The sequence below is a fragment of the Podarcis liolepis genome (assembly GCF_965112155.1).
Source record: "Podarcis liolepis genome assembly, chromosome: 2".
Taxonomy (NCBI): Eukaryota; Metazoa; Chordata; class Lepidosauria; order Squamata; family Lacertidae; genus Podarcis; species Podarcis liolepis.
In genome coordinates, this window is record NC_139555.1 from 2,919,613 (window position 1) to 2,944,979 (window position 25,367).

Sequence of the window (25,367 nt, forward strand, 5' to 3'; positions counted from 1 at the left end):
AAGTGAGCGGTAAAGGACAATAGCAGTTTCCAACGTTTTGAAGTGGCTTTTGTATCACTTTTTCTGTTTCTTACAGCTAAGAAGAAGAACAAGAAGGGGAAGACCCTGACTCTGACAGACTTTCTAGCAGAGGATGGCGGTGGTGCTCCCACCTTTGTTCCAAAACCAGTTAGCTGGGCAGATGAGACAGACGATCTGGAAGGAGATGGTAAGATAAGACATAATAATGGTGTTTGGTTCGGGGGGGGGGGGGTTGCTTTGCTTCTGCTGAACAGTTTCTAGGTGTCAGTGAGAAAACATCCTGGAGTTTCTTCTAATCTTGACTTTTCATCTATTATCTCTTTCCTCCAAACTGGTGTCATACACTTGTTGTTGGACTGCAGTCAGTCCCAGTCAGCATTGTTAATAGTCAAGGATGATGGTGGGTTGCTGTCCTATATCTGAAGGGTACCATATTGGGGAAGGCCAATACTAGCAGTTTCTTGTTCTCTGCTGCATTTTTATAATGAATTTTGGGTAAGTAGTTATTTTGTTTTATTAGAGAAAACAAAATAAGTGTCAACTAGGACAGCTATGGAAATCTCCAGCCATGGTAAGAAGCCAGAATTTATGTCCAAAGGGTGGGGTCTTATCTCTGCTGTCATGCTTAGCTTTGGGGGTGCTTGGAGCACAATGAAGCTAATACAATTTCAGAGCTAAGGTACCATATTCCTCCCCAGTACTGAGTCCTTCTGAAGCTATCACAAGCCCCTCCCCATTTCTAATTTGGTGGGCTTTTGGTGTGTATGCAATGACATTAAGCAGTGTATCTTCCTAAGAAATACAGCCCATGGAATCTTTATGAGCATGCAGGACTGTCACTTGGCTTCAGTCACATAGAGAGTGGCATTCAGGGTGGGCCCTGTATTATGTAGCCTGAGGTTGCAAAAGACTGAAGTGTTGCTGCAGCATCTTTCCCTGCACATGGAGGCACTGGTTCATTTATAATACCTCTTTGTGATCACCTCTCCAAGGTGTTGGAGAGTCATCACAGCCCTCAGCTACACACCTTGAAGTGAACATTTGTCAGCAGTCATTGCAAGTGCTACTAATATGGAGTTGTTCTTTAGGACAGTTGGCTGCTTTTTTGCAGCCATTTCCCCTACATTCTCTTTGAGTGGATGGTTTGGAACCAATTCCTTGTGTTTCTGTGAGTTAGAATGTGGGAAATTGCTTATGAAGTGGCATGGCATTTTTATTAGGCTGTTGTTTGCTTGGAAAAATGAATCCCATTTGGGGTGGTTTGTGGAGGTGGTGCTCTTGTCTAATAGTGACCAGTCCCTATAAGTCTCCAATACTTTCCTCGCTGCCCAGAAGTCAAATGGAGGCTGAACATTCTTTGCTGTTCATTGTAAATGCTCTGTGTGTTTGCTAATGTGTAACGCTTTTCCCTCCTAGTTTCTACCACCTGGCATAGCAACGATGACGATGTGTACCGAGCCCCTCCAATTGACCGTTCCATCCTGCCTACTGCACCTCGGGCAGCTCGGGAGCCCAATATTGACAGAAGCCGTCTCCCAAAGTCACCCCCCTACACTGCCTTTCTGGGAAACCTGCCCTATGATGTATCAGAAGAGTCCATCAAGGACTTCTTCAGAGGGCTTAATGTGAGTATTTCACGGGTAGCTTTAAGGTTCACGGTCTGGTAGTGCCACGTGGAATCCAGCAGAAAGCATTCAGTAAGAATCCAGGTATTTTTGTGTCACCTTGAGAGGATAGCAGCATTATCTTAAGCTGTGTGAAAATGGTAATGTCAAGAGAAATTCCGCACATGCCTTGTCTTTAAAGATGATGTTTCTGATATGAAACTCCACAGGAGTTTCCCTAGCAGCTGGTAGAAATCCCAGGCCTCTTTGATGAAGTGAAGAGCGCTTTATAAAGTGAGAAGAATGATCTGGATTTTTATATTGTTTCTAGCTTCTCAATACCTTGCAGTTTGGAAGGCAGCAACAGACCCAACTCTACTATTTTCAAATAGCTTTATGCTACATAAACCTATCAATTGTAAAGAGTAGTTTTCTGCTTCTGGTTAGCCCAAAGCAGGCAGCCACCCCTTAAAATAGTTTCATGCAGTTTGCTGAGTGGGTGATTGGTCAGGGGTCTTGTGTCCAAACATCTGGCAGGTACAGGCATAGATCAGAAATATAGTGGGTTCGGTTCTAGGCCACCGCAATAAAGCAAGTCACACAATTTTTGGGATATCCCAGTACATACCAAAGTTATGTTTATAGTGTAGTCTATTAAGCCACCCCACCCCAGTTGCAGGGGCAGAAAGAGAAAAACCTGTCTCCAGCGTGCTCCACTCCCACGGCTAGAAGAGGAGGGGTGGTGGCGCCAGTACTGGGGGGTTTCCTTCCCCTGGAAGTCGCCAGGCTTCCTGCAGCTGCACCCACATTCTTGTAAGGAGCAATATCTGCAAAGTGCAATAAAGCAAAGGCATGCCTGACTAAACCACAGAGCCTAAGGCTTGCTGATCAGAAGGTTGGCGGTTTGAATCCCTGTGATGGGGTGAGCTCCCGTTGTTCGGTCCCAGCTCCTGCCCACCTAGCAGTTTGAAAGCACATCAAAGTGCAAGTAGATAAATAGGTACCGCTCCGGCAGGAAGGTAAATGGCGTTTCCGTGCGCTGCTCTGGTTCCCCAGAAGCGGCTTACTCATGCTGGCCACATGACCCGGAAGCTGTACACCGGCTCCTTCGGCCAGTAAAGTGAGATGAGCGCCACAACCCCAGAGTCGTCCACGACTGGACCTAATGGTCAGGGGTACCTTTAAAAAAAATTATGGAGATAGATATCATTTGTGCACCTGAGGATGTACCAGCAAGAACCACTCTACCTTCAAGGAACTTTGTGTGTTTATTTTTCTGTCCTGATGCCAAGAGTAGTAGTGACACTGTGCTTCAAGAGTCTGGTTCTCCTCTCTTCCCCACTTGAACAGAATTAGATTGGAAGGAGGCAAGGCCAGAACAGTAAATTGTGAAGAGATGCAACAGGCAGCTCTTGTGAGATGTGCTCAGGACTCATGTGAACTGCTATTTCACACAGTACATGAGGGTTTGTCACATGGTTTGGGAATTGTACCTCTAGTGATTTAGCATGCTGGAAGGACAGATCACAATTCCCAGCAGACAAGCCTCTTGTTATGAAATGCTGTACATAGCTTGGGGCTTAAAAAGAAACAAGACAGGTGTGATGAAACTGCATTTGATGTTGGAAGGAACTTCCTGTACAATAAAGGAAAGCATCATTGATCTTCTTTGTTGTTACACCTATCTTGAGTCAAGCTCCAAGAAAGATCTAACTGTCCTGTGGTGGTCAAAAACTGAAGAAGATTCTTCCCTGCTAACCATTAATCTAAATATATATTTGGTAGCTTTGATAGCAATGAATGTGCAGTGTAAATAGAAATGTATAAGCTTCAAGTGATCTGCTGGTTGGTTCCAATCTACCTTCTGAGTACTCCTGACCTAGAATAAAGTTAGCATCTTTTTAAGCAGTCTTTATTGAAATCAGGATGGTTAAGACTGCAGTCCTGTATACACTTAGCTGGGGTTAAGGCCCATTTAACTTGATGGGAGGAGCCTTAGGAGGCATGCATAATAGTGTGCTGTAAAAGGTGTGTTCCTCCAGTGTTTCAATATCATCTTATAAGGGAAGCAGAAAGAATAATTGGTGTTAGTGATGCGTGTGTAGAATCAAAGAGTTAGGATAATCGTTCTGTTGGTGTGAAACACCAGAGTATATTATGTGGTCTGATTTAAGGAGTGAAAATCTATCACCTGCATCCACTCCTGCCTTTCTCTTTTCAAGTGCCCTTATTGCTATTACTAATTTTTTAAAGGTTTTTTTCTAACTGCTTTGAAGGGGTTTTCTTACTATCAGCAGTATATAAGTTTTATGAAACAACATTGTTTGTTTGTGTTTTTCCTTATATACAAGCACCATATAGTGGAAAGGTAGGATACACATTTAACAAACAAATGAGTAAAGCCCAAGGACATTTATCCTGGATTTCAATTGCTTGCGAGTTATGCAAGTTTGTATTTTATAAAGGCCACCCTAAGGGTGAAGGGTGGCATGAAAATGTATTTAAATAAGTGCAGTGGGTGGAGCACGGCACCTGGAGACAACAACTGCATCTTCTTTGTAGGAAGATGGTTACTTAAAATATTTCCCCCTCTCAACTGCAGATAAGTGCTGTTCGTTTACCACGGGAGCCTAGTAATCCAGAGAGGTTGAAAGGATTTGGATATGCTGAGTTTGAAGACCTGGACTCCATGCTCCGTGCTTTGAGCCTCAATGAAGAGGTGAGTTGAAATCTGCCAAGAAATGTAGTCATATCCCTTGGCTTGATGTAACCCAGCCTCTGGGGTGGAGAGAAAATTCAAAGGAGCAAAACTCTTGAAAACTTGATTGAAGTAACGATGCATAGAAAGTGCTTCACTTTGCAGGTATATCTATGTCTGGATTAGAGAGGAAAGAATCATTGAAAGAGGTAACCTGTAACAGGATCTGGTGCATTTCTGTCAGCTGATGTGAAACTCTCAGGGCACAAAAGGCAGTATGTTTCTAAAAATAACCAGAGGATGAAGGCAGATTATGCAGGCTGCCCAACCATGTTGCTGCTTGCAAACCTATCCACATACAATTAAGTACACTTCCAGTGTGTTTCCAAGCACAATTCAGAGTGCTGGTGCTGACCTTTAAAGCCCTAAATGGACTCAGTTCAGTGTACCTGAAGGAGCGTCTCCACCTGCATTGCTCAGCCCAGACACTGAGGTCCCCATCCGAGAGTCTTCTGCTGTTGTTTGATCATTAAACGCAATAATTTGAGCTAAAAGACTGTTTTCAGGGGATTAACCCTTTGCAGGAGTTGGCAAGGATCTGGATTGCCAGAGTAAGGTTTCTTAAGGCTCTACAGTTGCACTCCCTAGAAATTTTATTTTCCTAATAATGTTTGCAGACTGCAAGTTTAAGGGCAGGAAACCTGTTCATCTTAGGCAAATCCCAGTTACTCAGGATTTCCTCAGGATGCACAGAGGATTCCAACGTGTTTTTGGAATGTTGCATGCTTTATTTGGAAGCAGTGCTGGAAATAAAGTATCTTAATAGGGAGGTACCTTAGAGACACGGGTGGCCCTGTGTTCTATACCACTGAGCCCCTTGGGCTTGCCGATTGAAAGGTTGGTGGTTTGAATTCGCACAACAGTGGTGAGCTCCTGTTGCTCTGTCCCAGCTTCTGCCAACCTGGCAGTTCAAAAGCATACCAGTGCAAGTAGATAAATAGGCACCGCTGTGGCGGGAAGGGTAAACGGCATTTCCGTGCGCTCTGGCTTCCATCATGGTGTTCTGTTGCGCCAGAAGCTGTTTAGTCATGCTGGCCACATGATCCAGAAAGCTGTCTAGACAAATGCTGGCTCCCTTGGCCTGAAGCGAGATGAGTGCCACAACCCCATAGCCTTTGACTGGACTCTACCATCCATGGGTCCTTTACCTTACCTTACGCTACCTCATGTATTATTATATATTTATTTTGGTAAAAATTGACTGCTTCAGAAGATGCATGGTGTACATCTGAAATGGACTGCCTTTTATTATCTCCAATTGGCTTCTGAGAAGTTGGATGGAGCCAAATGCAGCCACATTGATTCTGAACATATTGATATCCAGCAGTTCAAGTTGGGCACTTTTAGAATAGTAACCTTTCATAATTTTAGAAGCTGGGACAGTGCCTGTTAACCTCAATCTCCAACAATGGGCTCAGTAATCCCCCCCCCCTTCTATCTCCCTCCTAGTGACATGAAAACAATTTATAGTAAAATGGCAAAGATCACAGTGCAATGAATGGAAGCAAAATCAGATAAAATTAGCCATGTTTTAGAAGTTGGGTCGTCGTCCCCATTTTGTATCTTCAGGGCAGTTTGTTGAAGTACTTAAGGTCAGCAGTGATCTGTCCTGTTCTGATTGGCATGGCTCAAGTCTCAAGCAACTTGGGTCAAGGAACTGGACTCCGTTTTCTCAGACAAGCCAGATAAAAAGTGTTAACTATCGTGCAGCAAAAAGCATTTTCAGATGGTTGTTCTCCTGCCTTAGCTATTTTAAGTAGATTATTCTGGCCATCTCAGATACTTGGCAAGTGATCCTGCTTCTGAAGTCTAGACAATGCCACCTGAAGGCATCCAAACCATTTTTCTGCCTCAACAATTTTTTTTGCAAAGGACAAAGCTATAATAGGTACAGGAAAGTAAATCTGTAAACTGTTAAGGGAGTTTGTGACAGCTTGGAAGCTTAAAATAAGCAATTATATTTGTTGCTGCAGATATTGAGGGAGAGGAAGTTGCACTGTACAAGCAGAAATCTGGTATACAAACAGAAGCACCGGATACACTCTTTGATGAAGAAGCTCTTGATACCGTGTGTCAACCTATTTCTAACCCTGGAGACTTTTTGTGGGCCATAAACATAATATTCTCTAGTCGTGTGAAAGACAGAGTGAAAGGTCCGGGCCTTGGTTTGATTGAGTTTAGCTCCATCAGGCATCTTAAAACTCCATGACCCTTCACATTAGAGAGAACACATGAACGATGTTACTCTTAGATGCACCCTGTTTCCATGTTGATTCCCAGTGCATTGGCACAAGTGAAGTTCTACAATTGTACATCGGGAACCTGAGTGATAAGAGTCCAGGGGGCATTGGTTTTTTATTTGCTGGAATGCTCTCCCCAGGAAGGCATCCCTGCTTCCATCATTACATACCTGGGGATGCCAGGCGAAAACATTTCTTTTCTGCCAGGTCTTTGGCTTTTAGTAATCTGTGGCCTCTTTTAGTGGGTGGGGTGTTTTAATCTTACCTTTTAAAAATATGAATGTCTCAGAAGTTTCTTTTTTATGCTAAGTCACTTTTAGTCAGTTTAATAAATAACAATTCTGCTAGCATCCTTTTTTCCATGTGTTAAAGTGATTGGCGCATCCATTTACAAAGCAATTCTACATGCGTTGGTCAGATATAACCTTGAACTTGCTACAGATAGGTAGCCGTGTTGGTCTGCCATAGTCAAAATAAAAAAATTCCTTCCAGTAGCACCTTAAAGACCAACTAAGTTAGTTCTTGGTATGAGCTTTCGTGTGCATGCACACTTCTTCAGTGTGTATCTGAAGAAGTGTGCATGCACACGAAAGCTCATACCAAGAACTAACTTAGTTGGTCTTTAAGGTGCTACTGGAAGGAATTTTTTTACTTGAACTTGCTGTACATCTTCTAAAAAATTTGGGCTTTAAAATGCTAATGTTCCACTGTATGTTCAGTCTCTAGGGAACAGGAGAATACGAGTGGATATTGCTGATCAAGCTCAGGATAAAGGTAAGTGCTGTGGCTTTGTGAAAAGAGATCATCTTGTACCAGTTAAATTTTATACACAAAGGCTGGAAAATAAAGCTGTGGAACGACCAAGTTCGCCCCATTTTACTAGCAAGTCTTTTCTGTGTAAGGATGAAATTGACGAGGAGAGCTAAAGGCCTTATGAACTTTACCTTCACGGTACTGGACCTGCTTTTGACTTGATCTTGTTGGGTTCAACAGTGCAAATGGCAAAAGGTACCTAGTAAATTCAGAACTAGCACTGTGGGTTTCCATTTCCTTAAGTGCCTCTCCTGCCCAGTGGCTGAGGGTACAGAAGGTGTGAGCTACAGGATTCCACAGAGCGCATTGAACCAGCATTCTGCTCCCTCTTACCTACACACTGTGATCTTGCCAGAGGTCATGTTTATTGCTCCAGCAGAGAAATTATTAGTGTATCTTTTTTTTCTTTAATAACATTTATATGCCACTTGGTTGTAATAAAACCTCAAAGTGGTTGACAAAAAAATCTCATTACAATTACCCATAAAAGACAGTTAAAAAACAGGTATTTTAAAACTAAAATCAACAATAAACTAAAAACAGATTAAAACACATGTAACTTCTAGGTGTCTGGAGAGGCTTGCCTAAGCAAAAATGTTTTAAGGAGGTGCTGGAAAGAATACAGCAAAGGCACCTGCCTGATCTCAATAAGGGAGTTCCAAAGTTTAGGTGCTTTTACTTTCCTCTGTCCGGACGTCTGAATCCATGAAACTGGATGTGCCATTTAACTGTTGGATTGCTTTTCCTTTCTTTTGCAGATAGGGATGATCGCTCTTTTGGTAGAGATCGTGATCGCAACCGGGATTCAGAGAGATTTGAAACTGACTGGAGGGCCCGTCCTGCTACGGATAACTTTGATGACCCCCCTCCCCGCAGGGGCGAGGATAGCTTTGGAGACAGTGAGTTCATCACCAGTTGCCTGCTGTGCTAACTACCATTTTCCTTGCCCTCTTCTAATTTTCCTGCACGCTCCTGAGTTGCTGAAGCCCTTCCTTTATATTCTGTTCATACAAGAGTAGCTTTCCTCCCTATGCTCCCTACACATGATTCTAGACTGAATACTAGCCAGTTACTACAAAAAGGTAGCAGGGAATTACGCACACTGAGGAAGGGCTGTGGCTCCAGGGCAAAGCCTCTGCTTTCCACGCAGAAGGTCCCAGGTTCATTCCCTTGTATCTCTAGGTAGTGCTGGCTGTGTCCCGAGTCGGAAGCCTTGGGAGAGCCACTACCAGTCAGGCAGACAATACTGAGCTGGATGGACCAGTGGTTTGACAGTGTAAGCAGCTTCCTATGTTCTGGGCTTCTGGAGTCTTATCCCGTACCTATGTTCCCATCGATGCCAAATACACAACGGAAGATTTCTAGCAGTTATTTCATTGTACAGTGGTACCTTGCTTCTCAAATTCAATCCGTTCTGGAAGTCCGTTTCAAAACCAAAGTGTTCCAAAACCAAGGCACGCTTTCCCATAGAAAGTAATGCAGAACAGATTAATCTGTTCCAGACTTTTTTAAACAACCCCTAAAACAGCAATTTAACATGATTTTTACTATCTTAACGAGACCATTGATCCATAAAATGAAAGCAATAATCAATAAAATAAATAAGAAAGTATTGTAGATTATAAAAAAAAATTAAAAACAATCTTACCTGCACTGATGATAGTCATTGTTTGGATGGGGGGCTTTTATCCATTTCTGCAGTCACAGTCAGTCAGTCAGTAGCTGAACTGGGTTCCACACAGTCACAAAAACAAAAACGCAAAATAAATAGTAAAAACAAAAGCGTCAAACTTAATCCATTCTGGAAGTCTGTTTGACTTCCGAAATGTTTGAAAACCAAGGTGCAGCTTCTGATTGGTGCAGGTGCCCCGGAAACAATAGCCGACAGCCGCATCAGACATTTGGTTTCCGAAAAATGTTCGAAAACTGGAACACCAAAGAAAACCGGCTGCGCTGAAAACAATGGAAGGAGGGGGTCAGGGCAGCTCAGATGCTGAAATTATGGAATTTTCGTACCAATGGAAAAGAGAATTTATGTAAAGTATGGCTAAGATATCAGAGACCATCAGTACCAGATTGGATCACTATAAGAACACGGCGGAAGAACTGGAAACAAGAAGAATAGATGCAGGAGAGACCCTCTGGCAACGACAGGAGGGAATGTTTGTAAGCCCCGGGGGGGGGGGTAACTGAAAATCCAGAAGGAAAGAGCAGGGGAATATGAAGGGAATACACAGAAAATATTTGAGGAAGTACTGTATTGGTAAAATCACCAATGTTAAGACAGGAGGAGCTGAAACTGGAAATTGGTAGCAGCTTCTTGGCCTTAATTGGTAGCAGCTTCTTGAGAAGCTTTAAATATGAGTACAGACAGGAATTAGAGAAATTTGGGTGAAATCACAACTGTGGAGACAGAGAGAAATTTGGAAGGAAGGAGGGCTGAAATGGGGAATTGTCCTAACGGGAAGCCTCTTTCGGAGGAGATTTAAATATGCCAAAGTAAGAAAAAAAAAGAATGGGTAACAGTCTGGAAAATGGTTTTTATTTAGGGGCCAGCAGTTGTAAATAAATTGGGACATCAGCAGACATGTATTAAATCAGGCACAGGCAAACTCCGGCCCTCCAGATGTCAGGGACTACAATTCCCATCATCCCTGACCACTGGTCCTGTTAGCTAGGGATGATGGGAATTGTAGTCCCAAACATCTGGAGGGCCGGAGTTTGCCTGTGCCTTGATTAAATGCTTGCAAAAAGCAACAGTTAGGATAATTTTAAAAGGGGAAATAGCATGAAAGCATAGGTGTGTAATGTATAAAGTGGTCTGAATGTTTAAAATATCTGTGCTGTATACCACAAGTTTAATTGTTTAGTAGTTGGAAATTTGGGTAAAGGGATCTGGAATGTAAGATGATTTGGTTTATTTGAAGAACCAGAAGAGGGGGTGGAGGAAAGTCTGGGGATTTGGGGGGCAGGGTAAAAATGTGTTCTTTTAAATTATTTTTAAATGTTAATGAGAAATGTGTGGGGTAATCTGGTATTGATACAATGTGGCATATATTTGATTTTTTTAAAAAATTTGAAAACTAATAAAAATTATTATTATTATTATTATTATTATTATTATTATTATTATTATTATTATTATTTATTATTATTATAAAAAAGAAAACCGGAACACTTACTTCGGGCTTTTTGGCGTTTGGGAACCAAGGTACAACTGTACATGTCTTGTGTTAGTCAACCAAGCTGGCTTGGTTTTCAAAATGCAGTCATTTGTTGCTCCAAATGTTGCATGATTTCTGTTCATGTTTTTACAGCATAACAGAGACTGTAAAATGGAGTCCTAGCTGCACAAGTGCATTGAAGGCTAATCCCTGTTTTCCTTGTTCTCTTTCAGACTGAAATGCGGAAGACCCATTTCAGTCTGAAATGGGGATGAACTCAGCAGGTTCATATCATGAGCTGAAGACATGGAGGCATGTCAGACATTTATGCTTCATGACTGTAAAGCATGCATTCTACAGGCTACTTTTTTGAGAAAGGAATGCCTTACTCAGAAGACAAATACATCTGAAATCTTCTTGTCTAACAGTCTGGAGAATTAGAGTATGGCAGCTGTGAAATTGCAATCAGTGTTTTCACTGCTATTTTTTTGAAGCAAAAAAACTTGAGTTATATGTAATTCTGTGATTGCCTAACCTCATGTACACCTAGGAGGTAGCTTTATAAACAGTTTGCTTATAGTTCAGAAGATACATAGTTCATGTATGTTGAGATTCCTGCATTTCAGGGGGTTAGACTAGAGGACCCTTGGGTTCCTTTCCAGTTCTACAGTTCTGTGATTTCCTGTGAATTGCCCGCCTCCTTTTGAGAAAAGCACATTTTCTCTACTATTCTCCTGCTTAGAACAAAGACTTTTTATGATGGTGGTGATAATTTTCTAGGGGTACTTCAATACCTGCTTTTTCGTCACATTTTCTACTGTGAACCTTCTGGGTGCAGTGGAATATATATGTAAATACTTCTTTACAGTACAAGGCAATACAATGTTTCAATAATAAATAGTTCTGTGACCCAGCACTATGGTAGTCACGTGCTGGAAGATGCCTAAAGCCTGCCCCCTGAATCTCCCCCAGCTGTGTCAAACGTTTTCTGAAAGTCATTGCTCTGTGTCTATCTTGTACATGCTATAGCCTTTTCCCCCTGCTTTAGGGTATCGAGACCGTGATCGCTACGATTCGGATCGGTACCGTGATGCTCCCCGAAGAGAGATGGATCGGTTTGGGGGCAGAGATCGTTACGATGACCGTAGAGACTACGATAGAGGAGGTACTGTGGGTCACAGACTTCGTTGTGGGTCTGGGGTTTGAGATGCTTACAGGAGGCATCACTTAATATAAACATTTGCAGCATCGGCTAGGTAATACAGCTCCCACATTCCCCTGCTATCGATGCAGCATTTTAGGCACACAATCCATTTTATGTATAGTCATTGTGGTCTGAATGGCTTTTCTCTCTTGAAGGTGAAAATACTTGGAAGTTGGGATACGGAATATAGAGCACTGCTGCAGTTTCTTTTCTCAAAGGCTTAAAAAGATTTTGCTTTTGTGTTTCAAGATTAGTGATTGCTCTAGTGGAAAGACATTTTGATTGTCCTCCCTGCTTGGTCTACAAATACCTCTTGCATCTTGCACACACCTTGATACCTGCAGCACTCTCATTATTTGTGCAGTTTTTAACTATTATATTGGTTGTGGAGATGTAGTAAATGAGGCGAAGTTACAGTTTTGGGTTCCTTTCCAACCAGTCATTCTTCTCTGGTTTCTTTTGTTGCTGTGGTCTGTTTTCCTTCCAGGCTGAGTGATCTTGTAATTAGGAGTGGTGCTTTTGTACAATTGTGCATGACTTGAGTCCCTACTAGTTAGCATTTTCCAGCTGTGTTAATTAAGCATTTTTTGGCCATGTTTTGAACTGAAGTGGGAGGTATTTTCTTCAGATGCCAAATAGGACTTTAGAGCGTGCCCTTGAAACTGTACATGAAATCCTCCTGAAACTGGCTTGATCTAACATTGTGTGCCATGCTTGGAGACTACTTAATCAGGGACTGTGTGCCTCTGTATATGTAACCTCAGGGAAACATTTTAATAGCTGCATATGTTGGAGGGGTAGGGGTGTGTGAATGTACATACAGACTCTGAGGTCTGCTCTCTGTTCTGACTCGCCTGTGAGCCCTCTGGGGTGCTGTCCTCAGAAATAATGGTCTCCATGTTGTGCAAGATTAAACCACTGAACTTCCTTTTCCTGTAGGTTTCGACTCTAGGTCAGGCAGTGGTAGAAGAGCCTTTGGCAGCGGATACCGTCGGGACGATGATTATAGGGGTGGTGGTGACCGCTATGAGGACCGTTACGAGAGGCGAGATGATCGAATGGATAGGTGGAGCAGCTCGCGGGATGACTATAGCAGGGATGACAGCCGGCGGGATGATAGAGGTATGCTCGGTGTTTGCTCAGAAGCAAAGAAATGAGGAACTGTTGGCTTTGCTGTCATTGTTTGTTGTGTATTGCTGCAGATTATTCTGTTCTCCCTTATTCCTTGTGGTATTCTGAATTTGACCCTAGGCCATGGTGGTGATTGCCTCTTGCCCTATCCCAGTGCATATGGTATGTTGCCAGATCCATCTTAAGAAAGATTTATTATGTAGCCTAGCCATTTCTGAGAACTGGGTGACCCACCTTTTGTAGGAGGTTTGTCTAATGATTCATTGTCCCCTGTTGGGCATGGGTCCTTTTCTGACTCTTCCTTGTTTCCAAGATCTCCTTATGTGGCCTAAATGCCACATACCATTCAGCCTTTAATCCCCACCTCCTTATCTAAATAAGACAACCATATGAATTTTTCACAATTCTCCTGCTTCTTGGTTTTTGCCTAATCCTGAATCCAGTGGCTTTGCTTTTTTCATTTTGCTTTTTCTGAACTGTTCTGCTTTTTTCAACCTCCTGTTCTTTTTCTCTTAGGTCCCACTCAGAGGCCTAAACTGAACCTGAAGCCTCGGAGCGCACCCAAGGAGGAAGATACATCTGTAGCTCCTGCTACCCAGTCTAGCCGTGCAGCCTCCATCTTTGGGGGGGCCAAGCCTGTGGACACAGCTGCAAGAGAGCGTGAGGTAGAAGAGAGGCTACAGAAGGAGCAAGAGAAGCTGCAGCGCCAGCTGGAAGATGATAAGCCCAGGCTAGAGCGACGGCCCCGGGAGCGGTAAGTGACAGAAAAGGAGCAGGAGCTGAACGCAATCCAGTAGAGAAACTGCTTGGGTTAATCTGCAAAACACCACTTGGTGTGTCACAGGCTCAAGCTGGTGATCTGTGCAAAAGGTGCCATAGATATGCCTGCAGCTCCTCTGATGCTGCAGAACACTCCTAGAGTTGCTTCATGCTGAAGATGGTGAATGGTGACATTCCATTAGCTGCCTTGGTAGGTAGGTTCATGGCATTACAGAGCACTTTTTGGGAGGCAGCTATCTGCGTAAGCCCAGAGAATGAATGCTAGGCTAGCACCAGGCTTGCCCGAGTTGCTGTATCCCAAACTGTGTCACTGCCGCAGGACAAGCAGCCACACTAGCCTAATGACAGGTGGCTGCAAGGCCAAATCACATTACGTATAATCCCCTAGCAAAAAAAAGGTCTTAAGTTTTATTTAACACATATAATTTGAGCAGTTAAGAAACATCTCTAACTGCTTCTGAGCTTTGTTTCAAACCTGAACATAGGAATGCATCATGTTGAGGGTTGCTTCCTATTCCCATTGTCCAGAACCTTTTCACTTCCGGGGTCCAGGGATTGAAACTGGGCCTCCACAGGCAAAGCCTTGCACTCTGTAGTTGTCATAGCTCAGTTGTAAAGTCTCTTCCCTGTGGACAGTGTGATCCAATGCTCCACTTCTCCAAAGAGTCCCTTTTCTTCTCCCCAAAATGAGTTCCTTTAGGAATCTTCCTCTGAAAGGATATCTCTTTGAAATTGTGATGTATTCCATCTCGGAAAACTTGAGGAGGGTATCTTCTTGTGGTCTTTCATCTGGGCATTGATCAACTCTACATTTGCTTAAGTTCTACAGTACTGCAGCGTCAGCTGCTCCCTGACCAGTGACTGAATCAGTAAGCTCAACATCAGAAGACTCAAACCCCAGACAAACTTAGCAGACCACCCCACCTGGTCTCCACTAAAGGGCTGATTTGAGCAGTACTGTGGATTGAAAGGTGCTAATGGCACAATTGTCTCAGTTTGATTTAACCACCTTGTTTTTATTTATTTTTTGTAGAGTTGTGTATACTTGTTTATTATCCAGTGCCCCACATTTACAGTTCGTGAGCCTTGCTTCTCTGTATATGTTCTAGACACCCCAGCTGGCGTAGCGAAGATAACCAAGAGCGGTCACGGACAGGGAGTGAGTCTTCACAGACTGGCAGTACAACTCCTTCTGTGGGGACAGGCCCAACAGGAAGAAGTAAGTTGTATTTGGGATATCATTCACTTAACCCTGAGGTGTATCATTCTATTTCTGGAAAGCCCCATAACTTTCCTGCATTATAGCACGGATTTCAGTTGGGAAGCTTCAGTTGAGTCACATGGCAAGCCTTTGTGTATAGATTTGAGAATATGGGGCTTCTTAGTTCTTCGTAATGGAAGTTGTCCATAACCTACCAACAGATCCACTAAATAGCTGATCAGGGAAGCTAGCAGCTTAAGTAGCTGTCGATCAGTGGTGGTACCATATTGGCCCGAATATAAGCCACACCTGCAAAATTGAGGGGGGGAGAGACAATACCCCAATATAAGCCACTCCCTTCAAATTCCGCAGGCACTTACACCCGTTCCGTTTTACCATATGTCTGTTTCAGCAGTGCTATCATAAAAGCCAATTTTTGTAAGGTCATGAATTTAAGCCGCACTTAAAATTTGGAAAAAACTGAGGCTTATATTCAGACCAATATGGTATTTACAAGTTAGTACTGTGCAGTCAACTCTGTTGGGACAAATATTTGCCCCTCTGGTTGTTGGTAAGCAGTTGGATTGCATGTGGTTGGTGTTGCTAGTCATGTAAATTGTCTGTTACCAATAGGTAGAGTTTATACAATAGACTTCCTAACAGAGTCTACAATGACTGGGTGGAAGGGGCTGGCAGGGAGTGGACTAGCTTGGACACAGCTGCTTGACTGTGTCTCCGGGGGCAGCATCCACTGCCTCCTGCTCTGGCCTTAGATTTTCCCTAGGGAAGGGTCAGTGGGGAAGGAAGGATGCAGGCTTGGGCTCCACTGTGCAACAGCACTTGGAATGCCCTCACAGCTGTGCAGTGTGAGCAGCAGGGGACCATTGGATTTCACAGCTGCCAAACAATCCCCAACCGCCCTCTCAGCTTTGGAGATGGTTGGGATCACTGCACAACTGAGAGCAGTCCCTGCCCACCTCTGCAGTTGGGAGTAACTCTCATCATTATCATGCCATTTGGAAGGCAGTGCCACACTTTGCACAGAGAGACTTGTTGAAGCCATCTTTTTAGGTTTTGGTTTGTTGTTGGGGTTTTTTAAAAAAAAGAACCTTAGATGCTCACTACCCAGATTCCTATTTGGCGGGAATTTTCATTCAACTCTTTGCTAAGGGAAAACACAATGCTTCTACTTGCATGTACAATTGACAAATGCTGGCTTTGGTCTGAGCCTATGGGCCAATTTGACTAGATTGGGCTCTGCTGTAAACTGAGATGTATTTTAACAATTGTTTGTTTTCCTAGCCAAAGCAGCCATCAAAAGGTGTTGACAGTGTTGGGGGAGTTGCATGTTAAAAACCTTAAGGCCCAAACTAAATATTTTTTTGTAGGGATAGCACAGTCGTGGGTGGGTGGGTGAGAGAGAGAGCTCAATCATAGCAATGGTACTGGGGGAAGATGATGTAACTCATTCCCATGAAACATTTTTCACTATCAGAATCACTTCCCTGCTTGCTTTCTCTCATGTAGGCAAAACAAGGGGATTTCAGCTGGTGGGAGGGGTGCTGTGTTGGTGTGTGTGTGTGTGTAGGAGAGAGAGAGAGAGATTCCTCAGCCTGCATATAGACTGGAGATAGCAACACTGGACTAAACTGCAAGATTGTCATGCCTCACGCACACACCTCATGCATGCCCACTTGCACTCACACACGATAGAGCATAAAACTTTAACTGGGCAATAGCATATCCACCCCCAATCAGTTACATTAGAAACCTGGGTGTTTCTGTTGCTTCCTATGAGCAATTGATCACTTCTGCCCCAGGAAAGACAAAAAGACTGACATGCAACCAACCAGGAAGTCTCTTCATCAAACAATGGAATTGTCAGCCCAGATCCTTTTCACAGGTCTGTGATTGTATTGTGGATTAAGCACATGGCCCAGTTTAGGCTTGTTCTGTGATCTTCTGCTCTGTAAACTCACTGGGTGTTTTTGGTGGTTTGTATTGGTAAAGCATGCCAAAAGTGCTTTCCATCATACAGCCGGGGTGTGTGTGCATATCTTCTTAGCCCATGTTGTATTGTATCCTGCGCTTCCAGCCTCACGAAGGAGGGAGAGTGAGAAATCATTGGAAAATGAAAGCAGCAGCAAAGAGGATGAAGGTCTGTCTCCCACTTCCAAGACTCCCAGGGAAGAGAAGCTTCCTCTGAAGGTGATGCCAGCGCCTCCGCCAAAAGAAAATGCCTGGGTGAAGCGCAGCAGCAACTCTCACCCGGCCTGCTCACAGAGCTCCGACTCAGACCAGCATTCCCCTACAAGGTGAAGGCCTCTGGCAGGGCTGCCCTTTTCAGCCAAGGCCTTAATTTGCAGGAGGGCTGGGAAGCATGTAGGCTGCATGGTACTACGCTAAGGCGTAATAGAATCCCAAATTATGTTGTTTTAAAATGCATAAAACGTGACAGCAAAATGTTAGGGATGTGGGCAAGGTGGGTGCAATGGAAACTAAAGTCAGCTTTGGTTCACTAGGGTAGGTTTTATTCGGAACTCATGATTTTGAAGTGGGGATTTATTTTCTTTCCTGTTGTGTTGCTGGGGGTTGAAAGAGCTGTGGTTCTGTAACGCTGGGCAGTGGGTGACCCTGCTGCTCACCTGTCAGGATTAAGGGAGATGAATACCTGGTCCTCTAGCCCCAGCTTAAAAGCTAGCTTCATTATAGATAGGAAACATTAAAATGCAACAATGCTAAATAAATAAGTAAAATTACTAAATAATATAGCTGCAGGTTCTTGGCAATCATTTTTAATGATTTCTATACAATTTCACACACATTTTACTTACCAAGCGAAACTAAATTATATTAATTTAAACAAAATAACAGAATTCCCAAGTCATGTTACAACTTTTTGGCACCCCTCATTTTAAGGAATTTGAAAGTTGAAAAATTCAACACACCTGAATGTGACGTGGAGTTACAGTAGCAACTTCCATGGAGTGTACAGTATGCACAAAGCATCAACGCTGCTTTCCTGTGTTCTTTGTTGCAGCGGCAGCCAGGCTATGCCACCCCTGCCTTCAGAAGATGGAGTGCCCTCCAAGAACGCCCCAAGGAAAGGTAAGGCTCGGGTGTGGAAACTTACCTGTGGCCCTTTGGGGCAAAGAGAGAGAGCCCTGGGGATTGAGGATTGGTTGTGTGCAGCTGTTGCGCCTGGCAATACACATGCATTCTTTGTTTCTTCCTGTCTGTTGGATGTACACTGCTTTGAGGAAATGGCTCTTGTGGCTGGCAGCTGCGTTTATTTTTATTATTTTATTATTAATTGCAGATATGGAGCAGGGCTCAAAATTCAAAATATCTACTTCGTAGCTATTCCAAGAAAAAGATATATCTGCTCCCTGTTCACTAAGAAGTCGTGAAAGTTCCCAGTGTCATGGCTTATTGCTTGCAGGTGTACTTTGTAGATTTATTTTCTAGCTTGCCAGGAGAGGGCAGCAGAGTCCAGTGAGGAGACACCTTAAATTCAGTCTGGGGAACTTCTCTGTCTGGATCCTGGTTTCAGTAATCTGCCACATGTTCAGTTGTTGATGGTTTGACTGGCGAATGACAAGCGGCATCTTCCCACTTGACTTCTCCTGCCCAATGTAATAGAAACTTGTAATACTGTCCTTAGGTGTGTTTACTTGGAAGTAAGTCCCGCTGTGTTCAGTGGGGCTTACATCCAGGTAAATGTGTTTATATTCCCTTCTTGCTGAAGGCAAGGTAGGGTCTGGTCAGGATGATCACAAGTTGATAAGAAAATTGGCACAGTATACTTGGAAGTTCAACTTAATAATGGAGTAACACAGAAAACTATGATGACCCTAAAATTCAGGGAGGCAACCCAAGTCAAGAGGACTCACATTTCCTAATTACAGAGTAGGGAAATCCACACAATCTTCCACAGTTTTAGGAGGAGAAAAAATGAAGAGCAAGAGGGTGGAAAACAAACCTTAAAGCTGGTACTTTGTTGCAAGCAGTAGTAAATTTCATTGAAATTAAACTTGCTTAGTGTTAGGTAGGGCTGGGCGAGATCTGGTTTTCAACATCACAATATTTTGATATATCACAATGTCTGAAATAAGGCTGGAGCTATGCAGAGGAGAAGCGTGGTAATGTCCCGGCAATTCCTAATACTTAAGGGTCTTACTCTAAAACTGATAATTTTTTACTTACCTTTAATTTATTATTGTTAAAACTTATGAAATTTTACTTCTTGATAGCATGCTTCAATGAAACCATTTAAGATTTCTGGAGACTATATTATTGCAGTTTTGTGGGCATATTTAAAATTTATGAAAGTGGTAGATCATCTGATTCCTTACTCAGAGGTCCCAGTGGAATTCTAAGCATGTGTAAGCCTCATTGAGTTCAACTAAACCTCCTTTCCTGGGAGTGAGCCCCATTGAATTCAGTAGGGCTTGCTTGTGAGTAGACACACATTTGCTTGCACTGCTTACCAACAACACCCTCCCCATCATTCTCACCCCACACAACAACTACCCAATCTCCCATTTCAGCATAAGGAGGCCACTGATAAATCTTCCCCCCTCTGTTCCCCACAGAAAGGCCCCCCAAAAGCCCCCACCCACCTCTGAGAACCTCATGGCATCTGGGAGAAAATGCACATGGAGCAGGCCCCCCCCCCCCGGGGCTTTGCTGTTTCAGAGAATACGGGAAAGTGAAGTTTTAAGCTTCCCTGGCAGGACACATCACACAGAATACTTGCATCACCTGTAGGATGATCACAGAATTGGAAGGGACCTCTGAGGGCCGGCCAACCTCTCCCATAGGAGAGCATAAGGCAGCAGAGGCCTCATGTCTGTGAGCTACTACGACAGGCAACATGTAGCTCACAGACAGAGAAGGAAAGAAAGAGCTGGGCCTGGCTTTAAGGGCTATGCGCTTTTTTTTATTCTTGAGCTAGAACCTCATGTCTCAGAAAAGCAAGGGAAGGCATCATCGCACACACCTTGACACACACACATTGAGGTGGGGAAAGGGACAGGGCACGACCCCCCCCCCCCCCACTCTGAAGTAAATAACCCCCGTTAATGGGAGAAAGGAACTCAGAGCAAGAAGCTACCTACCAGCCTGGCACCTTTTATTACACACTTTGAGCAAGAGCCTCATAGCATCTGAGGAGCTTTCTGCTTTGCAGGCTGTTCAGTGCTGCCTGCTCTTGCGATTGGCTGTGGCTACAGGATTAGGGGAAGAGCTGAAGCAGAGACTGTTTTGCACAGCGGAGCTGAGGCAGAGACTGTTCTGCAGGGATTGTGATATTTGCATTAGCCAGCCAGACGCCTGCTCTTGTGGTTGGCTGTGGCTGCAGGAGGTAGGGGAGAATTAAGGAGGGCTTTGCAGAGGAGCATGCAACGCAGTGCTTTAAAATCACAGGCAGGGAGGTCATTCCCAGCGATCGCCCCTCACAGCGGCTTGGCTGTGGAGTGATGATGTGGGCAGGTGGGGCAACCGGGAGGAGGGAGGCAGCCCATCTGCAAAGGAAGCAAGGTGCAAGCAGGCAGGTGAGCACCTTACCAGGCTTCCTCTGGAACTAGTGCAGGCTCAAAAATGTTACCGCAATAAGCTCTTCAAACCAGTTTCAAATTATTTATTGATGTATCACACAGCCCTAGCCCTAGTGTTAGGGTACTAGTAACCTGGGTGAGCTAACTTGACATCTCATTGCTGAAATTATTTCAAGATGGAATAACAGGAGATTTGTCTCAACTTACTTTAGGTGATGAAAACCGACCTGATGAAGGGAAGGAGAGTGTTCCAAAGGGCCGAAGTGGAAATTCTGGGTGTGGTCCTGGAGATGGAGGCAGCAGAGACCATTGGCAAGACTCAGATAGGTATAGTTGTCTTCACATCCTCATGCTCTGACTCTGGAAACCTTGTGCCGGGGGCAGGCAGTGAGCAGCTAAGGGTGTGCTGGAGATCCACTCTAAGCTGATACAAAACAGCTGGAGGCTGGAACACCCGACTGCAGTTTGCTGTCTGTGGCACACAGAGCTCTGGGTTGTCCAGACTCATCTGCATAGGGCTGGAGTGTGGGTTGCACCTGATGGGTTGAGTATGGAGCAAATGGCTCTCACTGCCGTTATTCTGTGTGTGTAAACCTTGTACTTTGGTCACCTTATTAATGTGGTAGCCGTTTTCTTTTTCAGGAAAGAGAGTAGTGAGCATGACTCAAGACCTGCATCTGAGCCAAAGAAATTTGAAGAGAACCCTACCCCCGTAAGTGCTGAATCTGCTGCTTGCAGCAATGATTGTCAAATGCTGGTGTAATTAGACAGCAGCTCTCTGTCATTCAGTGTGCCAGAATGTATCAGGATTCTCTTAGGACTTTACTCAGTTAATTGTGGATTCAACTAACTGATTATAATTCTGTAACTAAAATATCCTTGTGCTACATTCAGACTTCTTGCTGAGAAGCTTTTACAGCACTGGTACCCATAGTTACTTCCTATTACTGGCTCTGAAAAGTGGGGAGAAGGGAATATAGGCTTCACCAATTGATAGAGGATAGAGGATATTCTGCTGATAGAAGAGGAGGCACACGAATGTCACAGGAAGCCAAGCATCTGTTTTCTGAATCCTCAGCTGGAAGTAGAAGTGCCAAAATCCCAAGTTTGTACTCTTGTAAAGCAGATAGTTGTGTTTTGTTTATATTCTCAAATTGTGCTCATTGATTATTGAATTCTTGGTTTTTTGTTTGTTAATTGGAGGATGGACTAATAATAAAAAATAAAGTTTGCCACAGGCAGAACAAAGACCAGATCAAGAAATTAGCCCTGGAAGTGCACGCAAAGAATCTTGGCCACAAAGCCCACTTCACAAGGGGAGCATGGAGCTTGTTTTTCCTTTTTCCTTCATTGCAGCCTTGAGAAACAGTGATCAGCCCAAAGGTTGCCCAGTGTGGTTTCAAAGTCAGGTCCCCCAGTCTGTCATTTTTATCCGCCATGCCTTGGTGGTACACCTCTAGGTTGTGGTCTGAATTTAGTCAGGCTGTTTTCCTCAAACCACACCCACCTGGCTGGTCCAGCTGCTTCTGCAACCTGATCCCTGCAGAGAGCAGGAATGAACTCTTCCTGCATTGGCTGATTTCATTCCTGATTGGTCACTGTGTTCTCCCACTCTGACAGCCCAGCTTTGACAGGTGGGCGATCTCGTCCACCTGCAAAAGCTGGCTCTCAAGGTGGGGGAAATAAAGATCTGGGCCAAAAAGATTTCCCACCCTGCATTCTGCCTTTTATCTGCCCAGAATGTAGCCATTCCACCCTTCTCTAATGTCTGTGTTACTCCATCCCAGGAACACCTGATACCCACAGCCCTATGTATAAAACTTGTCACAGGATGGCTTTCAGTGTCTCAGTGTCCAGTTTTGAGTGCTGTTTTAACACCCACTTCCCTACCTCTCTTGCAGAAATTTAGCTGTGCTAGCAAGTATGCTGCTTTGTCAGTGGATGGTGACGATGAAGCAGAGGGGGATGAGTACGCTGATTAAATTCTCCAGTCCCTCCATGCCGTCTCCTTACCGGTTGCCACCCAGGAATATTCGGCAAGCAAAACCAAACCTTTATTCAGACAAGACAGAAAAATAAAAGCCTACAAGTCAACATCTCCTTGGAGAGACCTTTCTTAAACCTTTCTTTAAAAAAATATATGAAAAAGTGATACAGTTTCTCTTGCATGCTGCTGCAGCCTTTAAAGTATTGAACTAACTGGAGAAATCCTTGCAAAAAAAGGTATAGCAAGAGAGAAAATGGCAGGTGTCTTTTTAAAAAAAGGAATAGGCCCAGTGTGTGTCTTGAGTGTGACTTCATGCAGCTTCCAATCACGTCCAGAGCCCCAGGTCCTTCCCATTAAAAGAGAGGTTAGCACTTGAGCAGGCCAGGTGCGTATTAGTTGAGCACAGTGGGGACATGGACAGCTAAGACCTGTCTCCTCCTTTTGCCAGGTTGGTTGACTTCTGCAGTGTAAGCTTCAAACGAACTTGACAGCATTTTAGTGCATTGGGAAAAGGAGGAGAGCAGTCTTGCCTTGATGGCTGGGGGAAGAGATGAGAGATGGCTTTTCAAGGCAGAGAGTTGGCATCTCTACACAAGTAATCCCTGAGGTTTAAGTTAGAAACCTCGCCCTGGTGGTGGTGGTGTCCCCCTCTGAAATCCATCAGGTTTGGGGAAGCCCCAGGCAACACTAAGGCTGAGTAGCAAACCTTTGCTACCAAAGGAATCTTCTCAGACGCCTCAGAGCTGATCCTGGGGTTGTGCCCTTGCCTGTCCCCAACAATAAAGGCTGCTGACAGTTGGCTTCTATGTTGAAAGCCACTTTCCACATAGTTTGGCCAAATGGTGCAAAGACTCTCTGTGTTAGTGGTCACCAGGACCATGCAGTGCTGATGTGGAAAGTGTGCCTTGCATATGAACCATGCAGAAAGTAACTTTTTGTGTGTCAAGGTGCTCCACCATATGGAATCAGTTTTTGGTAACCTCCCTGAAGGAGGTTGCAATATATATGAAGGAGCCATTGGATTTATGGGAATCATTAGGTGAAAGAGCAATTTCTGGAGACTATAAAGTTTTCTTGAATTCCCCCCTTCCTATCCCTTCCTCTTCTGCCCCCTTTTAATCACGGAGGTACCACCACAACCACTCAACCACTCTCACAAATTTAAATAGCACCCGTTTTAAACTTGGGCACTGTTTAAAGGTAGCAAGAGTCATTGAAAGTTTGACTGAGCATCATGTGACTGTTCCAAGTTCCTTCCTCACTTTTGGGCAAGTAGGTACACAACATGACTGGCAAACTTCCTTCAGCCCTTACAAAAAGGGTTTACTTTTAGTCCCCTAAATTTCTTTTTAAAGCTTCCTTCGCCAACACCCAGCACCATCAGACACAGAGACAAGCAATCTCTTCCATTTCTTCCAGTAGTCTTGGTCCTTTCATTCTTCTTCCTTGAACTAATTAATGGGTAGGGCAAGTGGGAATTAAATCCACACAGTGGAACTGAAGCAGCACAAGGTTTTACTAGCCAACTCTCAGCAGCCTGATTTACATGGTGGCTGCAGAGGAGGATCTGGCTAGCTTTTGGGAGGTGTGCGCGTGCTCACCAGGGAGCTGCCAGTTTTTACCTAGTTGGGGAGGAGAACAGTGTGATTTTCCTCTTGAAGCAATTCTGGCTGAGTCAAATACAGGATTTGGCGTGTTGTAAAGCCTGCCGTGGTTGGTGTCTTGTTTCAGTAAATTTTAGCTACAATTTAAAGCAGTCCTTTGAAATATACAGAGTAGTGGCACATCCTATGGGCAGGATATAAAGGAATGGGAGGGGAGACCCTGCTGAGTGCAGATAATTGATTTGAAATGCAATATTGCTTTGACTGTGTGAAATGCTGGGGGGAGGGGCTATATTTGAGGTAAAGTGCTAATTTGCATACCCCAGAAGCATTTTCTACCCTCCCTTCTCTCTCTCTCTCTCTCCTATTCTCTCTCTTTATCTCTCTCTGCGCTATCAGGACAGGTTCACGAATGGATTGAGGTGCATTTTACACATTCTGAAGACATGTAAAATTTGTACAAAATATCTTCTATGAAAATGATTTGTAATCTGTGTGGACTTACTGGGAGATGTCTTTTATTATGTAAAATTTTCCCTCCTCCCCCCTTCTTGGTTTTTTGTTTTTCTCCAAATAAAACTAATCTTTAAAATAATGCTTCAGCACTAGATTACTTTGCCAGTGGTGTCTCTTCTCCATCAGGACATGGATGTCCTCAATGTCTCAAATACATAGAACTAGTAGGGAGTGCCATCTTGATTCAAAATGGTGGACACCAACGTGCCCCCAGAATCTGCTCAATCTTCTGGGGCACACAGGGGGCTCCAGGGGAGCAAAGCCCCACTAAGGCTGGTAGTGCCTTCTGTCTGCACACACAGGATCTGACACAACCCAGAGACTTGCTGATGCAGAGAGATGTAATTGTAGATTTCATAAGTTATGTCACTGATTCTCCTTCTAAGATCTCTAGAGGGTAGGCTATATCCTTTCATAAATACAATACAAATAATTTGGGAAGGGTGAGTGAAGCCAAGGCCCGTGATCTCTGCAGCCCTTAAAAGTGGCCCCTGTTGAGATCTCATTGCTGCCCACATTTCTGGCTCAATGGTTAACTACAGAAAACTGGATCTGTCAATATTCAAGTTCTCTGGCTTCCCAAGTCCTTTGGTTTGGACTAAAAGCAATTGACTTGTTCACTTACTTGACAGGAGGGCTGGGGACGGGGAGAGGAACTGAGCCTTGGTTCTTTTCCGTCTATTTCTGAAATCAAAATTATCTTTCTTCACTTTCACAATTGCGTCTCTGTGCCTGCTTCCCTGCGCTTGGATTGGTAGTGCAATGCTTTAGCCAATTCCAGTTCCC

At 44.0% G+C, this 25,367-nt stretch overlaps 1 protein-coding gene across 2 annotated transcripts in view; it reads left to right on the forward strand.

Moving 5' to 3' along the window:
• EIF4B (eukaryotic translation initiation factor 4B) overlaps positions 1-24,660 on the forward strand; it is a 38,290-nt gene extending 13,630 nt beyond the window's left edge. For both annotated transcript variants that reach the window (XM_083486669.1, XM_083486670.1), the window contains 14 exons: positions 77-208; positions 1,438-1,646; positions 4,228-4,344; positions 7,343-7,397; positions 8,195-8,335; positions 11,649-11,765; positions 12,744-12,926; positions 13,452-13,689; positions 14,825-14,934; positions 17,012-17,231; positions 17,957-18,024; positions 20,687-20,801; positions 21,117-21,186; positions 22,376-24,660. In XM_083486669.1, coding sequence (XP_083342795.1) covers positions 77-208; positions 1,438-1,646; positions 4,228-4,344; positions 7,343-7,397; positions 8,195-8,335; positions 11,649-11,765; positions 12,744-12,926; positions 13,452-13,689; positions 14,825-14,934; positions 17,012-17,231; positions 17,957-18,024; positions 20,687-20,801; positions 21,117-21,186; positions 22,376-22,456 — 1,856 coding nt within the window. In that variant the 3' untranslated portion in view covers positions 22,457-24,660. The remainder of the gene's footprint in view (positions 1-76; positions 209-1,437; positions 1,647-4,227; positions 4,345-7,342; positions 7,398-8,194; positions 8,336-11,648; positions 11,766-12,743; positions 12,927-13,451; positions 13,690-14,824; positions 14,935-17,011; positions 17,232-17,956; positions 18,025-20,686; positions 20,802-21,116; positions 21,187-22,375) is intronic.
• Positions 24,661-25,367: the final 707 nt, after the last annotated feature.